The sequence below is a fragment of the Arctopsyche grandis genome, chromosome 6 (genome assembly GCF_051622035.1).
Source record: "Arctopsyche grandis isolate Sample6627 chromosome 6, ASM5162203v2, whole genome shotgun sequence".
NCBI classification, from domain to species: Eukaryota; Metazoa; Arthropoda; class Insecta; order Trichoptera; family Hydropsychidae; genus Arctopsyche; species Arctopsyche grandis.
Window position 1 is genome coordinate 17,041,182 of NC_135360.1, and position 19,259 is coordinate 17,060,440.

General features: G+C 34.5%; 2 protein-coding genes across 3 annotated transcripts in view; one reads left to right on the forward strand and one right to left on the reverse strand.

Annotated features, from left to right (window-relative positions):
• Nucleotides 1-4,422, forward strand: part of LOC143913443 (small ribosomal subunit protein bS18m-like) — an 82,530-nt gene extending 78,108 nt beyond the window's left edge. The window contains exon 3 of the transcript XR_013260709.1: nucleotides 4,341-4,422. The gene's annotated coding sequence lies outside the window, so the exon portion shown is untranslated. The remainder of the gene's footprint in view (nucleotides 1-4,340) is intronic.
• The window catches only part of LOC143913439 (unc-112-related protein-like), a 57,635-nt gene extending 40,314 nt beyond the window's left edge, over nucleotides 1-17,321 (reverse strand). The window contains exon 1 of one of the 2 annotated variants that reach the window (XM_077433218.1): nucleotides 16,951-17,321. In XM_077433218.1, the coding sequence (XP_077289344.1) occupies nucleotides 16,951-17,092 (142 nt within the window). In that variant the 5' untranslated portion in view covers nucleotides 17,093-17,321. The remainder of the gene's footprint in view (nucleotides 1-16,950) is intronic. The other variant, XM_077433219.1, reaches the window with a different exon arrangement.
• Between the last annotated feature and the right edge of the window lie 1,938 nt (nucleotides 17,322-19,259).

A 19,259-nucleotide genomic window follows, 5' to 3' on the forward strand; every position in this document is an offset into this window, starting at 1 on the left:
ATTTATCAAATGGGAAGCATCCCACTTGTTCAGTATTCCAGAACACCCATTTCCTTAAAAGCTCTCAAACCATTTCGGGATGTTCTGCTCCCTTCGAAGATACGAATAGATAGCACGACTCTCAAGAAAAATTCATATCAGGAAAAAAGTTTCCCACCGCTGACACTCACTTTCAATGGCAAATATTTTAATTCCGACCGGCAAGTATATACATACATACATACATATTATAACAAATCGTACGAACGTGTCAATAAATTAGTATCGAAACACGCGAACGGAGCACCGCACATAATGAGTGCCATATAAGTCTAAACCGCACTCGGAAAATAATAAAATCATAGGTGTACATAATTTTATAATGCCACTTATGAAATTTGTTGTGTTGAATGTCTGTTTAAGGTGGTGAAAGCCGCAAAACGTCAGTGACAAACGTTCGACGGACGTTCCCACGGTCATGATTTGATTTCTGTAGTATCATAACTTTCAGTCATTAAAAAAATTCCGTGAAATTTTACATACATGTGTACTCTTTGAAAAAGAATGGGTTTAAAAATAATTCCGAGGCTGGACAAATATTTATAGTTCTCACACCCAAGTCGAATTGGCAAAGAAAAGTCGTAAACGAGCGAGCTATACACAAAACAAAAAACACATATAAAGCGCATTAGAAACATACATAGCAGTAAAAAAATAGACAATACGAATATATAGAAATAAACAAACGAAAACTATAAAAATGTCAGATTTGGTTATTCGGGGTCCAACGAAGAATTACAAAAATGCCTTCCGAACTTAAATCACTTTCATATGATTGAAAAAAGAATTAATCTTTACACTTCGGAGACGAGAAGACTGAGGGGTGATCTAATTGAAGTCTATAATATTATAAATAAAAATATTTTCCTATGATAAACCTCCCTACGTGTAACAATAACACTCATCTGAGGTCATTCTCTCACATTCAAATGTGTATTTACTTCAAAATAATTAGAGAATCCTTCTTAAATAGAGTGGTTTAAATTTGGAATAGTCTAACCAATGAATTAGTAATTTAAACCTTTTTAAAAAAAACTTGATGATTTCCTTAACATAAATGGGTTTCTGTAGTTCTTTTAAGTCAAATTTGTATTTTCTCTTGATTATTTGTCTATTTTGAGTTGTTACTATTTTATTTTCGGTTTTCTTTGTTTTTGATTTTTTTTATTTTTATTATCTTATTATTTTTATTTTATTTGTGTACTACTTAACTACACCCTTGTATTATCGCACCCCTTTCCCAAGTATTCTTAAATAAATCAACTTAAAAATGGTAGATGGCAATAGCTACAATATGAATTGGATAATAGTGCCCTCGCTATAATTGGTTTCATTAGACTTTGCAGTAGACAAATTCTGCAAATATATTGGTCAATTCCTTTTGATCAATATATCTTAGCTACCCAATAGGAAGTGGCGTATTTTTTTTATCCTAACTGCAAACGCATGCAATGTACCTACATATATGTAGTATAGTATGTAAGTTGTGAAGGCCAAAATGTAACTAATTTAAATCGGTTTTAAATTTGCAAAAATACATATGTCTCTCTCGTTGTATCATTTTAAATTCACACGAGAATGCTTTTAAATTATTGAAAAAAGTTAAAAAGATAACAATTGTTAATTAGTTAGTGTAAATCAAATAATAAGGTTATCATCATTATCATTTACGGCCTCATTTACATCAAGCCCTCTCCAACACGCTTTCACTCGTCTCTGTTTTGCTCAACTCTCATCCATCTCGCCCCAGAATTTGTTCTAATTTCATCCACCTATTTTCCATGTGGCCTACAGTCACCATTTATCATCAAACTCTCGGGTACTATTCCAGCACTTCTTTTGTCTACCATTCGTCTATTCTTCTAGCTCATTGACCCGCCCATTGCCAATTCAATGTCTTCACATTCTCCACTATATCAACTACCCTTGTAATACTTCTCACCTATATATTTAATTTTTTCGTTCGATGTCCAAGTTTCACATCCATAAGTCATCACGGAGAGAACACGTTGATTGAAGATCGTTTTCTTAAGGCAATTTGGTTATACATATAGGAAAGATAATCCAAAATCCTTCAAAATTTTAAAATTTACCGCGTTTAAAATGGATAAAACGCGTTTAAAATGGATTGTCGTATCCATTATATAATGTTACAAATAATACAAAATATAATAATTCTTCAATTTATGCGGATACATTAATAGCACAGCACGACTGCTTGCTTCATACTCGAAAAAAGATTTATTCGAAATCAGGAATTAATTAAATAAGATAAAACGATGATATATTATATACTGATAATGAAAATCGATACGTCAAAGGTACTTATTTAGTACGTTCCGAAAGGACGTAAAAAGGGTAAAGCTTATCTTATCACAGGTATGCCTATGTAAACAAACACAAGAGTAAACATCCATGATAAGACGACATACGACATATCGTTTACACAAACCAGTAAATAGGGGTGGTGAAATTACACCTTTTTTAGGGTAATTCAATATCGCCATTTAAAAGCCGGAGGTGACACCGGTCAGAGATATAATATAATAAAACGACCCACACACGATGGGACGAGATGGTTCGAATGTGCGCGGGGGCGATTTATACGTACGACTTTTTTTTTTTAACAATTCCGGCCCGTATACGAATACGAATTACGACAAATTAACCAAACAACGCCAATTTATCTTCGCATAGCTATTCTGATGTGGATAAACTGGCCACTGAGTAGGATAATTCATCAGTTTCCGTGAATTCTTTTAACGAACTTACGTCATACTATATATGATGATCAAACACTAACGATATTCTTATCCATTTAGCCAGCAGCATAGCTCGGTCTTTAAGCTTCTGCTTAGCACCGAGAGGCGCCGGGTTCGATCCCATGAGCTGACCTCGATTGAAAAGAATTTTTAGTATATCTGTAGTGCTGCTGGACAGACTTGGATATTTGTGACTCCAGTTCAATCGTTTCCTATCGGAGTTTGCTAATTTGATTGCTCTGATTTCATTGCTGAAACGGTTCCCGATTAAAATTGGTTAAAAATCCTTCCTACCTATTATGTCACCACCATGAGTATGATTAGAGGTTTTGATATAGAAATCTCGTCTCGAGATTTCTCGAGAATTCTCAAGAAATTTTGATTCTCGTTTCTCGAGAATATTTTATTGTGAAAATTCGAGATTCTCGTATCTCGAGAAATCGTTTATTAGAATCTGGAAAATATCGAGAATATTTTTAATTTATCACTACATGTTTTTGTTCAATAAACTGTACTGTAATATGTATAGATGGTCAGTATTTTTATTATTTGTCCGGTAACTTATTATCCGGTCATCATATACATAAGTACATATCCACATGTCACAACGAAATCGCACCATTTTAAAGTTACATATATGTGTATGTAGGTACTAGTCACTAGTGGGAAAGTATAATTTCACTGACAATATGAAATATTTTATGATATCACTAAAACCCTAGTGAAAATATATTTTCACTGACAATATGAACCCACTGTAACACACATAAAACAAAGATTTTTGATTTATTATTTATTTATTCATGTATTTGCTCCTTATATATTAATCAATGTATATTCAGTATTTTAATATGGATAGATGTTCAGTATTTTTATTATTTGTCCGGTCACAAAAACACGGGCAAAGCCAGGTGGCGAAACTGGGAATTTTATAAAATTCTTTGTTACATATTGTTATTTTTACTATTTTAAATTACTTTTGTATATATTTTTTTTCGTGCCTTCTTTTATAATATTTTTTTTAATATAATTTTACTTTATTTTCTATTCAATGTTCTATTGTATCTCTCTATATCTTTCTTTCATCATGTCTTTAATAAAGTTATAAACCCATGATATAATATACATATGTAGTGTTTGTGTCCTATTGATGTTGTCGATTTTATATGCTAAAAAATCAATTCACTATATTAAAAAAAAAATTATACTTTCTCGAGAATTCTCGAGAATCGAAACAAAAAAGAAAATCTCGAATTCCCGAGATTCAAATATTTCGAGAAAATAAGATTCTCAAATCTCCAGATTTGAGAATTAATAATCTAATATATAATTTCGAAAAAGACTCCGTATGTAAGTATGTATATATGTATGTATGTAAGTATCTTTGGTTGAGAACTTCGTAAACAAAACGAAGTTTCTATGACGACAATTCAATTGGTTGAATATTCTATTTTTTTCGATTCAAATAGATTTAATAAAAAAACAAATGAATATTTACTATTAGATTCGCCATGTTTAAGCTGTTTATATTAAAACTAGTGGTTTTACCCGACTTCGCTCGGTATTTGTAATATAAACCGCTTTAACATGACTAATCTAATAGTAAATATTTTATTCAATTTATTTCAATAGTTTCATTTTATATAAATTTATTTGAATACGCATTTCAAATAAATTTATATAAAATCCGGCGGACCCCCCTCCCCCAGCGCTATCGCCCCCGGCGCCACCCGGAGCCCTCGCCCTCGGCGCCTGCACCCCCAATGGCGTCTTCGCCCCCGGGAAATTTGAATCCTTTGAATCGAAAAAAATCGAATCATTTGTTCGATGACGTCACGAATTTACGAACGAACCAACCAATGTAACATACAAAGTCACTTTCCAAATTATATATTAGATACTGAGCGGAGGCGGGTAAAACAACTAGTATATGATATAAAGATACAGCTACGAAATTACTTATAAACAAACTTGTTTTTCAATTAAATTTAAAAAATAATAATAAAGAATTAAAATGCAAGAAATTTACATACATAAATTTTCAAATCAGAAACGTTTGCCCTCATGCTGTGTAAAAAAATATGAGGATCAGAATAAAATGTGACGTTGATTGGAATTGCCCACATGTTTGCTCAGGGTCGACCGGCCATATGGTCGTGATCCGCGGAAGATTTCAGTGGGTGTGCGAGGAGGTTTCATTTGCAAAATCAGCTCGAGATTCGCCAGTAGACGATCTGCGAGTGCATTTACGTGCTACTATGCGAGTACAACATCTATGTATGTACTCATCGAGTCGGTGTGTCGAATGTGGAGCAAGTGTTAGCACTCATGCGTTTTTTCACGGTTCGTTCAGCGCTGAAACAAATAGTGATAAGCAGAGCAAACCTGCCGTGTTTCAATTGCGCAACGAGCGGACGCAACAATGACGCAATTGTTGTAGGTGGGTGGGCGGGATGCGGTAGAGATGAGCTGATAGCGTTCGAAAAACATAACAGAATCAGCACACAAATGGTGCTGCACTCGTAGATGTCGATTATCATCAGTGTCAGGTGAGACAATTGCGTTCAAAATCGAACAATATACATGTAAGTATCGTCAATGATGGTTCAGATTCGCGCCTCGGTGTCGTTAAAGTACATATTCATATGTAATTACAATAAATGCGTGGGACAAGATGCATTAAATAGCATCAAGTGTTTTATTTTTTATAAGCAGGAAGTATTACACTAAATCCAAATTTGATTTGATCTACTATATATGTTCAACTGGTACGTCTATAAAATAAAGACTTTTCTAAAGGGATATTCGTATAATAAATATCATTGGTATTTCAATAATATATTATTTTTAATCTCCCCAGATGTACTTATCTCTCAATGCGCACTAATAAAGGGGCGTATTTTCATCCGTCGAAAAAAGTTTCCACAAATTTAACGCAAATTAATTGTAAATGTAAAATATTTACAAACATTGGTCATCGATACGGTTCTAATTAACGCGAATTTGTTTCCAATGCCGTAAAAACCTGTTCAATAGAACTGTTAAAATATTATTTGTATAAAGATTAACTGTCAGTAATTGCAGTTAATTTTGCTAAAAGTCATCCACTGATATTGGAGAAATACAGACAACTCCTACGTATGCCCTCCTACATTTTCTATTTTTTTATTTCCTTTTCTTAAATTTCTTATGCCTTTTTGCTGAATCGATCCAGCACGTTATTTATTGGAAGTTTGGCTATAATTTGTTTTCCTCAACATATAGCGTAGATGCCATATATCCAAGAGGAGTTGAGCCAAAATTAATCTTAAAAATTAATTTATATGCCAGCAATATAGCGCAGTGGTTGCGTTAATATTAACCACCGAAAAGTTCCCGTGTTCAACTCCTGGTTTGACCTCGATTGAAATTCGGAGTATTTCTGCAGTGCTGCTGGTCAGACTTGGATATTTGTGACTCCAAGTCGATCGTTTCCTGTCAAAGTTTGCTAATTTATCTGATTTCATTATTAAAATGGTTTCTCATCAAATTGGCAAAATCATCCTACACACTATTACAAGTATACCATAGGTGTCGCTCAGGGGCAATCCACAATTACATCATGGGAAAAAATATTAAAAAATATATAAAAGCCTTTCATAAAGAGATTTTACGCACTTGAGGCGATGATGACTTTGATTTGCAAAGTCATCCATAAGCTCTCTCCGTGGTGTTGCGATTGTCAAGACTGGACCACGGCCTCCTCGAGTAACGGGAGGTCCGCATTCCTGGCTCGACTTCATGCAGAATGTGGGGCGACCAGGGAAATTCCTACGTCACATTTTCGGTGACAGTTCGCAAATTTTCAAGGATGAAAATGTCACCGGCGACACAAGTATGACAATCCATCAAAACATATCCAAATAAGTGTCATATGGGACATGAAATCCATATTAGTCCTAATTATTCACAGTATGTATTGATTGCAAAAATCCGTTAAATTTTACTCATCAACTAATTTCGGATGGCGGATGTACTGCAAAATGCAAGCAAGACGATTTATTTTAAGTATATACATATGTACAATGTACAAGTAGTAGCATCAAACACTCGGCGGTTAAAAATTAAGTTAATGTAAGCAGTGTCCCGTATTCGGAAAATCAAATAAATATACTATATGTAAACGATAAAATGACATACGTTGCCTTTCATTTGCTCACGACATATTTCACATATCTTGTTGATATATGAGAGGTTATCAGTCAAACGGGTGTATAAATCGTGGGAATCTGTCCGCACTTGAAGGGTTAACGATTCGTATGAAGCAGGAGGCGTGCCATGAAGTATGTAGTTGCAAATGCGAATTGCATGAGAAGCGGAATGCAGTTTCAGCAGGGCTTGACCAAAACGTGCCGAATTTCTCCGCAGTATGACTACGAAGTCGTAAAAGAAAGGAAAACGTAAAGATAACAACAGTAAACTATAAAAGCGAATGATATGGAAGACAGAGAAAAACACTTGAGAATCATGGTTTCTTTGTATGATTATACTAAGCATAAATCAGCTACAGCTATAAAATGACAACGAAACATACATAAAAAGGGTTTATGTCTAATAAAACCGTATACATTTGGAACACTATCGGTTTCCTCCGGTAAAATATGTATTGTATAAATTGGAATGAAAATATGTACGTAATATTTGGTTTAAAAGGTGATTACATATTCCTGTTAAAAGCCAGAATGACCGACCTATCGCTAGGATGTGGTTTAAAAATGGTACGTGATGATTTCGATAACAAGGAAATGTTCGGTTTATTTTCTATTTAACTGAATAAAGACACGGAAATGACGTTAGAATCGGATTTATACTATAATAACCACACGTTACCTAATGTTCTGAAACATTGAACGACTTATTCTAATTTAATTCCGACACTCATTTTATAATATTTAAATCATTAAAATTTTATAAACACTAACGAATAAGGTGTCATAGTGAAAAATTTAATCGAAAACGAGTAACGTAAAAGAAAATTCTTATACGGAACGAAATTTCTATAATTAATTTATTACCCTAACTATGAAATAAATTTTCAATGAAAAATATTTCGATAAGATAAATTAGACATAAAAATTTTCCACTGTATATTCAGAATAAATAGTATGTAATTAAATTTAATGGAATTCGATATGTTTGAAAAATAAACCTCGACATATTAAAAAATGCCGGCAAAATTTATAAACATGGTAAAACTGGATTTTCAGCTTAAATAAAAAAATATTTAGTAATTAAGTATGCATAGTTTAATAACATAATATTATTTTTCATAAGACGTCTGTCTCGTTTACATACTCACTGCGTATTTATTAACATTTCTAGTTGAGCCGTGATCAAATTTTACTATATTTTGTGTATTTTTACATCGGTGTCGACTATGATTATTATATGTAAATTAAACTTGTATAAATTTATAGATTATAAATTTGAAATCATTTTCAAATTGTAATTGTTGTTTTTGCCAATTTGATCTTGAATCGTTTCAACCACGGAGATAGCTTGTGGATTCAGCACTGCAGAAATACTCCGATGTACACAGGGCTTTAGCTCGAGAACCTCTCAGTGGTTAGCATTAATGCGACTACTGAGCTATACTGCCGGTTTGACAACCAACAATTCAGTTCCACAAGTACATACAGACTTTTAGCAACCAACAACTTACAAATACGTACGCGTTCTTAAGTTGATTAATTAGCAAATAGTCACTGTATTCGTATGCTTCATTTGGCATGACATGTCAACTACAAACCATCACTACTCCACATTCAGATAAATCGATCGCCATTTTGAGTTACGAGCCTTGACGTTTATACCATTTATGTACGTACAGATTATTTGTTTATTCGATCTAAATAGTCGAACGTACACATATATTTTCACAGATAAAATGATAAAAGTAGTAAATTCAATCGAAGCATTATACTTTTATTTGAGCGATAAAAAGATACGATAAAAGCTGACACAATCCACTCTTTCACAGCGTTAAAGTACAAGATATGTACATATTTTTGGTATGTTAAATATGTATTTGTATTAAATTTTTATTTAAAAAAACACGTATCATTTTTCCTTATAAATCGAAATGACAAGAGGAAGTCGGCGCATTACATTTGAGCTCCGAGTCCACGAGTAATACTTACTGTATAAGTGATGAGCTTATTGTAATTCAATACACGCAATGAGCTACTTCGTAGATAAAATGCGAACGTTTTGAGAGAAACTATTATACTGGAATAGGCCGAACCGACGACATTGTAAATCGCCAGCATAAAATATATCGCGATTTTGTCGTTTTAGATTCATGCAATTCTAATTTTTCTGTGGCATTTCCTTATACAGCGCATAAGCATAGCGTTTTGTCAATGTTGACGATCGGATGTGAGATTTTGTGCCTCGATGTGAAGTTGAAATATGTACATACAGACAAAATACATATGTAGTAATGATGTTCGAATGATCTCACAAGTATTAAGGCGCAGACGCACAGAATCGTACGGCACGTCATGCCTAGATAGACCCCAGCTGTGAATGGGCGTGTCTTATGACATTGCTAATCCTTACTATCTTATTATTTCCTTATTATCTTATTATTTCCTTATACTAGCTTATTATCTTATACGTAAGTTTCCCCTACATTTCAAATATTAGAATCACCGTTATCGATCACTGTCAAACCTTTGTCAATATAAGGATAAAAAATCATCGAAAAACCTCTAGGGGACGATTTTTTCTAAGAATCGCGACGGTATAGATTAGGCGTGCTAGCGTTTTTCGGCAAAACTATCTTTGAAAAAAAACGTGCTGCGTATCATTCTGTGTCTGCACTTTAGCTCGCATCAATATACAGAGGGTGGTCCAGCAAATCGCATTATCATCCGTCACAAAAAAAAAAACAATCGCACATTGAGGATACGATAAATTTGAATAAATCGATTTCGCACTGCATTAAGTGCTTACAGATAATTTGGAGATTTTTAGATGGATAAGAATGCGGATTTAATCTCGATAGCCCCGGGGCGCTAAAAGCACAATATGTGCGCTCATACTCGTTCGTAATCCGTTTTAATAAAAATCGAGGCCGTCGCGTTACCAAAAACATAGTCGATAAATATTCAAAGTACATATTAGATGATTTAGAGTAGTTTTTGTGCAACGACAGCACAATACCGGAATGCCTTTTGTGATTCGAACGAATTTGTGGTCACACAATGAGACAAAGCTGGGTGCGTTCATAATAAAATGCCACCGGTTGATAAAAAAAGGCACTTCGTAAGGTCGATATATTTATAATACGTACATAACGCACGCACACAACTCGAGATGAGGTATATTTAAATCGGCAAATCTACACACGTATATCTTCACACACCTCCACCGACCCTGACCCAATAAAATTTCTTGTGAACCGTCGTCATCCATTGACGCGTGAAGAGTTCGACGAAGATAGACAGATGGACGGATGACTAAACGTATTTATTATTATTCTTGCGGTAGACAAAAATGAATGAAACTGTGGGGGGGCAGTGAGCACTCGAAAAAAGGGGTCCAGAACAAAAAAAGTACAGGTAATCGCTTCTGATGAATGACTACCGCTTCATTTACGGGGAAAAAATGTTGTACAGTTCTAGCAGTACGAATCGTTAAATTAATGATGATACGCCCAGTTACGTGAGCTTCGTGTAGTGTAATTGATTTGGTTATTTTTTTCATATCTCGGGTCTATTCGTCGCCCATTATTATAATAGAGCGTTCTGTGATATCTCATTTGGGATGCTTAGAAGTGCCTTGCCATTAGATGAGCAGAAGCGGAAATTACGAGCATTTATTTCTTATAAAATTGTGTCAAGTTTGTGGCATTTGAATAGATGTGCTATTTTTCTTTAATATTCATATACATATTCCATAGAAATAAAATTCAAGGTTTCCAAATGAGTGTTTTACGCAATTAAAGAAATGATAGACACTATTCGAAGTAATTCATTTTAGAAACGAAAAAATAAAATATCTACCAATGTACCAAAGCATGTTTTGAATCCTTGAGAATTATCTGAGGTCAGATAAATCAGCCAATTCAGATTGCAAATGTAAAACCGAAGAAATATAAATTTCGATAAAAATACGATACCTACCTATTTATAAGCACGATTCAATTGATACAAATATGTGGTTGATAAAATGATCAATTAGTAAGAAAGTTGTGTGAGCTCTTTTTTTGACACTTTCGAAGATATGTAATAAATTGTTCGCTTTATAAATAAATTAGTGCCGGAATTGAAAAAAAATGATCATACAAATATGTATGAATCAAAAAACCTTAATACATATACATACAATATATTTTTGGTGTAGAATTTCTCATTGTAGTGGATCATTTTTATTTGATTTTGTTGTAGGGACGAATGTATTGAGTGCGAAGGAGTCTCGAAGGACTGGTACAATATTTTCCTTCGGCTACAGAACCGGTTATCCTTTCCTTCTGACTTGTGTCAAGCAAGGTGAACCAACGCATAAAACAAATAAAAAAAAAACCCAACAAGGGACTAAACTTACATATCTCACATAAAAATAACCACGAGCCCTTCAAGTATGTAGGGGTCGAACGAAAGATATAGAAAGGTATGTATGTACATACATATGTATTCGTTTTTGGGCAGAAGTTTTTTTTAATCGCTCGTGAAAATACGTGTGGCGAAATTTATTTGATGCAAACATGCATGAAGAAAATTCGTTTCGGTTGTGCAAAAATTAATCCGGCGCATTGACTCTCAAAGAAGATAAAAAAAAACATAAGGACAAATCAAAGAGCGAGAAAAATCAGAATCTGGTTTTTGCCAATGACGATTATGAAAATGGGGTCTACCGTCGCCGTTCCACCGATTTGAAAATTCTCGCCACTCGTTTTCTCGACTTTTTCGGTATATCTCGTCGTCGTATTTGTATATACATATGTATACAAAAATGTTTTACATGGTGGAGTACTTATTTTGCGGGGTAAACATTAACTGTATATACTAGGAATTGATTTTAAAACGGTGTTTTAAATATTTTAAAGGTGGGTGGGTTAATACAGCTTAAAAATCATCAATATCAACCGCCAATTGGTTTGAAAGATTTGCGGATTACAGTTTAGTACGAGCAATAAAATTGTATATTTTTTATTTTATTTTATTCAATCAATCTATTTACACTCGTCATTACAGATCGCTCCAATGCGACTCGTGTACTATACAGATCAAGAAACACACCAAATTATATATTAATACAAATTATGGTCAGACATAGCAAAGTGCATTGCAAACATCGTATACAACATGATCAACAAACATTTATACAACAATACGAATTTTTATACAACAATCATCCACAGAAACATCTATGGAGAGAAACCGAGCAAACCTTGAGATATAACATAATAATTCAAGATTTTGCGGAGAGGAGGAAAAGCCAATTTTGCAGAAAATCAGAAAAATTGGCAAACTCTGATAGGAAACGACCGACCTGGTCACAAACCAAGGTCTGGCCAGCGGAAACCAGTGTGACTCGAATTCTTAACCACACTGACCATAGCAAGATATGTTAACCACTAGTTCATGCTGCTGGTCATATATATGTATAATAGTGGCGTGCCGTGAAAATCTCCGTTTTTATTATCGTATAGGCTTACTTACGTATGCGAGAGCAGGATACAAGGAACTAAGTGACATCGTACCGAGTCCTCTTGTATCATTTCGTGCATACGATATACGTCAGGAAAGCCGTCCGACAAAAACAAAAAGATTTTCACGGCACGCCACTGATGTATACATTATTTTATTGAATAAAATTAGTTCTTTTTCTTTTTATCTATTTGGCCAAACTTGAAGGATACTTATCTAAATAACGTAAAAAAACAACATAGGATTTGAACGTATAATAAGAAAAAACTGATCTAGTTGTACACATCAGTTTCACACGCTTAGCAAAGAACTGCCTAAAAAGTGGTTTAATGCTTTCGACAAGCCAGTTTGATAAACACTAAATTTAGTAGCCTATAAATGTTGCAGAAGAGAACCACCTCCAAAAGTGGACACTAAATCATCGAAACGCAACAAAAAATCAAGCTGATCTTTTGGTTTGATAATACACACAAAGTTTACAAGCCATTCGAACAAAACCACATACATAAATACATACCAGAGGCGTGTCGTGAAAATCTCCATTTTTTTGTCGCACAGATATAAGGGGACTATGTGACGTCATACCTAGTCTCCTTTTATCCTGCTGGCGTACACGTAAGTAAGACTGTGCGATAAATAAAAAGAGATTTCCACGGCACGCCACTGATATGTACATATAAATAACCAATTTTGCTCAAATGATCATTTCAATCGCAATAATTTCCAATGCACTTTTATTCGCCACCGGCAGCATTCTGATCAAGGTCATCGGATAAATTTCTAATTGCAAAACCTGTACGTACTATGTACGGCTATGACACATTTGCTCAGTTCAATTCCTGACCGGTGAGTGACCACCACGTCAATATTGAAAATCGGAAGATCTACGAGTATGTCCTACAACTACCATACACAACCGGATCGAGTTGCAACACCAGCGGCGATAGATTGGCGCCATACTTCTTGCGGCCGAAGCATTTGCACGATCGAATTTTTCAACACGCAGCATTTCAACAGCTCACTCGACCGCTGTACATAGTTCCATTTACTGTGTGATCTATGATGAGGGAATTTTCGCCAGCGCTGCTGCTATTGTACATCGTTACGAAATCCGCATTGAAATCGTCACCGCGGAAACTGGTCGGTCCGGTCGAGCGAGCGCGACTCATCCGCGACTGGACGCTCATCCGACGAGGAATTCCTCGTGGCGAAATCGCTGGTCTCCATCATCATCAGCATTCCAAGGTCGGGGACGGGAAGTTGGGGGGAGGGGGAAGCGATTCCCGGTTTCCCGGAGACACCTGCTGCGGCCTTACGCGGCCTTGCCCCCTCCTTTTGCTCTCTCACCTATGTATGTAGTAGCTGTCCCGTGAACAGCGAGCCGCCATTTGCAGCACGATTCGACTAATATGGCACGATACGAGGACATCGATGCACAACGAGAGCGCAACGAGCTTAGGAGAATTGCCAGTGTCTAAGCCGTTCGATAAAAACTGCATAGCTGTCCATCTATCCACCCGGTCCTATTGGTGGAGGTCTTAATTAGGCTCAGAAGCGCACTAGTCGAGGTCTGAAGTTATCTAAAAGAGTTAGTCACACACTGTGTAGTCCTCTGACCTCTGAATCGCGATATTCTTCACAATTTCATAGAAAAATTAAAATAAAATAAATCCTTTTAACAAGGCTATTCTTAGTTTTTTGAAAGTACATGGTAGTTTTGGGTTGAACTGTGAACAGATACTTAATGATAATAAGCTCTAAGTTATAAGTAAACTTAGCAGTAGGTAAATTATATGCATGTAGATCTTGATAACTAGACTTAGGCGTTGGCTTGATGCTTTTAAAATAACAATAGACCGCTCCATTACTGTACAAAGCAAGAGAGCAAAAAAGCATGGTTGACAATAGTGGAACATCTTTTGCGCAAAAAGCATCGACCCAACGCCGATCTTTGTTGATAACTATTGGTCGACGACCCTAGCGGATCTATAAAATGGTCATGGGGGAGCGAGGGGCATCCAAATTGAAAACATAATACATAAAAAGGTCCTATTAAAATCAATTACATAAATCGAAGGACTTTTTTTGCATGATACAGTTTGAATCTTTTTCATATTTTAGCTTTTTAGTATATGAACTACTTACATATATAACATTTGTATTTCAACAACGCCATTGAATCAAATTCAAAGAAAACATGTTTTTAATTTTTTCAATAAAAAAAATTCAATTGTTTTGAAAAAAATATTTTGAATTCATATAAGAATCTAATATAAAATTTTTATGACGAGAATATCGATATCGATTTCGACAAAATCCATCGTTCAACTGGATGAAGTTACGACAAAGTCGTGACGCGGACACAATAATTTTATAGCGACATTGTCGTTGCGACGTCGCAGCGACATTGTCGAGACTATGAACTAAGCCTAAATAAATTGAAATGGCAGTGGGCGGGTCACGTAACTGAACTATTGATGGACGAAATAAGTGCTCGAATGGTACCCGAGAGAATGTAAAAGGGTGCAAGAAAAGACACAGGGGAGATGGGTGGATGAAATCAGAAAAATGTGTGGAATGAGATGGATGAGAGGTGCTTAAAACAGAGACGAATGGAAGCGTGTTGGAGAGGCCTTCATCCAGCAGTGGATAGCGAATGGCTGAAAATGGTGATGATGATTATATGTACTTACATACATATATATGTAGATATAGTCTGATTTTTCATTATTGGTTGATTTTTCGATGATTATATTTGCTTTTTAAGGAAATGGAATCCTTACTTAAATTTTTGAACTGACAGCTTAGTAATTCCGTACTATTGATAATATATAATGTGCCAAAACCTGTACGAATTAAAAATTAGAAAACAGCGCGTCTGTTCGTGGTAATCTATTGCTTCCAAAAAATAAAAAATAAATCGATAGTACTACACTCAAAGAATTTAAGAGAAAATTTATAGGCATGAGATCAGAGGCATTTTTGACTTGGGATGTTTATATTGACGGTCGCTACTTTTTGATATTTTACCCATGGGTCATAAGTAGTTTTATATAAACATTTTTTTGGAAATGTGAATTTTTACGAGGTGCTAATTACATACATGTAGATAACAAATATTCGTTGGAAATATGTACACATGTAATTGATCTAAGCATCATAGATCGGAATTCATTAAAATTCATTGCCATAGATAAGAATGGTTCGTTTGTTGAACTATTGTCATATTATCGATTGTCAAATTCGTCCGTTGGACCACACGTACAAACAACGACAAGTTGTACAAAATAAGACAAATGAGGCACGAGAACGTTTAAAATTCCGATAGTTCACGTGGAGATTTAACCGCGTGAAACCTTACTGGTCCATAATTGGTCGTCGAGACGTCCAAATCGGAGCCCAGCAGAACTAATAAATAATGCGCTTCGAATTATTACAACATTCGAATTATACACCCGCGCCTTTTACGGCCAAAAGATACCTGGCTGAGGTGGGAGGGAAACGCATAAAGTCGTTGTATGTAAAATTATATTACGTCAATCTTTATGTATTAAAAAAAACACATTGTCTCGTAAACTTAAAAACGTTGTATAGATATCGAAGTAAAAATTTAGATAAAAACTATAAAAAAAATTTTTTGTGTTGAGTGTTCTACTCTTTTCTTCCTTTTTTATGTAATTGTTTGAAGGTGGGCTGATAGATTTTTAGAAAGGCCTAATGAAGCATTTAACAACATTATCATTTAAAGTTCGTGACGAAGAGTACCTAGTTCGTTTATCAGTTAAAAGGGGATTAAGGCAATAATGCCGTTCGTGTTGTGAGATCGGGTTATGGCTGACCTTCGATCTCATATAGACCGCAATTCGAACCGGTCGCGTTCAAATGAATCGATCTTTTATCTTAATTTCTCACGTACACACACACGATTTAACACGGAGAAAACAATAAACATAATTTTTGAAGCAATGCTAACGAAGATAACTATCAAAAAGAACATCAACATCAACTAAAAATTTGACAACTACTCAAATTACCGCCATTTTCAAATATATGACAGAAAAAAGATGATGTCAAAAATGAAAACATCCATTTACAATTGTTTTTTTTTTTTAATTTCAACGCTCTGAAAACATTTTAAATTGCTTCTAGCACATGCATTAAACATAATTCGTAATATCGACTGGAACTATTCTTCCAAGGTTTATATTAGTTTAAAGTGTATAACGATTGCTCTACTTGACGCGTCTCATTTGACAGATGACGTTCTTTTGTTATGTTTAATTCAAATTTAAATTGCGCGAATAATTGAAAAAACGTTATCGTAATATAATCTTTGTAATAATGAATGCTATTATTTAACACAAAATGTGTTATATACTTTCTTATAGAGCGTGTTTTTTTTCGCGGGAACGGGACAAGTGAGGAGAGGAGAAGAAATGAAGAGAAGAACTCACCTAGATCTTCGACTAGTTTGAGCATAACCCCGCCGATGTGAGTGTCTCCCTTGACCCTGAGGGTTCTCTCGACATTGGTGTCCGTCACGAACACCTTCAGTGTCCACGACCCGTCGCCGACCAAGTGGCCGTCTGCGATCATCTTCGCCGATTTGATCGTTCCAAAACGTCACACACAAGATGTAGATCCAAACTTTCGACGTTTGCCGATCACATCAACGAGCGCAGAGCGCAGGCATATCTGGCCTCATCTTCAGCCACGAAGTAAACGGAAGTATACAAATCAACGACTAAATTAGAACCGGCAACGGATGAACGAACGACACGACGAACCGACGCAACGAGCTACGAGCGACTGCCGGAGTTTGCTCGCCGGATTCACTGTAAGTTCGCCTAATGCAATTCACCTAATTCGAGTATACCTAAGCGAGTTGGTCGAATATCAACATACCGAACGACGACCATACCTAATGTCATACATACCTAACTGCAGTTTACCTAATACAAATTGATCGAATGAAGGTTGTTTTACGTTGACGGATAGATGGCACTTTTGCATTGATAATTTCAAGATTATTTAAAACAAAATAAAATATTAAGTTGTATTTTAAAATTTATATTTTATTAATAGATGAAGTCGATCACTGTTTTTAAAAAATGTGCGTGTTTGGCTGTGTATTTTAGTAATAATTCAAACACCATTAAATATCTTTGAAACTGAAACACTGAAACTTTTTACTGTGTAATAAAATTTTAATCGTTGCGCTATAATTTTTTTTTTCATTTTCAAATCTGCCGGAAGTAGCATTATTTTTCTTTGAATTATTATATATCCTAGACCGTGTATCGAACTGAAATTTTATATCTATAACTTGTATTAACTTGTACGCTCGAACTTACACTATTTTTTGGACTTATTAATTAAATGTCTACTCTTATCGAAAAAATATAGTCCTTCAATTAATATTACATAAATAATAAATAATCAATAAGTTTTATAAACCGGAAACGAGCCTTTTATTACATACAAATCTCAAAAATGATGCGACTGCTGCTGCCGATGCTGCTGATTTTTTCGAAACTATTGGATACTCACATTAAACTAATAGTTGATAGTGTCATGCCGACTCGAATTGCAAGTCAAGTGCCATTTTATTAAGTGATAAGCAATACTGTGTTACATTCATTGAAAGCCTAGGTTCTATAAATCATATTCATTAAGTAGATAGAAGAAACGGAATTCAGCGAAGAAATGTCATACGATGAACACTTACCATTTTACATATCGACTAATTCCGATAAGTCATATTTTAAATCCATTGTCATATGAAATAATTATTATATATGGGATAGATGAAAGTTAATATTTTTCTTATATAGATATATACTTTTTACCCGAACACTAGAAAAAGTCAAAGATTTGTGGAAACATTGTGTTTCATTTGATACTTACTCTAGAGAACAGCTGGCATTGTTATCATTAACAATCTTTGAGTTTTACTGAACAACATTTCAAATCTATTTTCAAACAAGAAATCGAACGGAAATAAACTAGAAAATATATATCACTCTTTATCTTCCGGCGACAATTCGTTTTAGATTGTAGAAGACAAGAGTCTCCACTTGCTGAAGTTAAAAATTATAAAGAAAAAGTAAATATATATTAATTATTTAAATAATGGGAATAAAAAGTACACAGTAAAATTTTTTAAATTGAAAGAAATAGAGTCTTTTGAAATTTTTTTAATACACAATAGTTATGACAAATATTAATAAACACGAAAACACAGTATTTAATGAATGGTCTGGTATACAAATATTTAAAATATAAAAAAACTCATGGTGTGGTGATTTATTGGCAGTCTTTTCACTACACAATAACCATGAGCGGTGACACATCACTTGCAAAACTTGATTTTAAGTGGCAGTCATTACATAACAATTCATTCCACAATAACAACAATTCAAAACAACATATCAATTCGGAAATCAACGAAAACACAGTATTTAATCATTGGTCTCGTATACAAATATTTAAAATATAAAAAAAACTCATGGGGTGGCGATTTATGCAATAGTATTAAAGCTAATCAGTCTTTTCACCACACAATAACCATGAAAAGTTATAAACCCCTGATATGATATACATATGTAGTTTTTGTGTCCTTTTGATGTTGTCGATTTTATATGCTAAAAAATCAATTCACTATATTAAAAAAAAAAAATTATACTTTCTCGAGAATTTTCCACGATTTGTCCGATATATTTTTGTGCTGGCCACCCCAGACTGACTGACAGTCGCGCGCCAA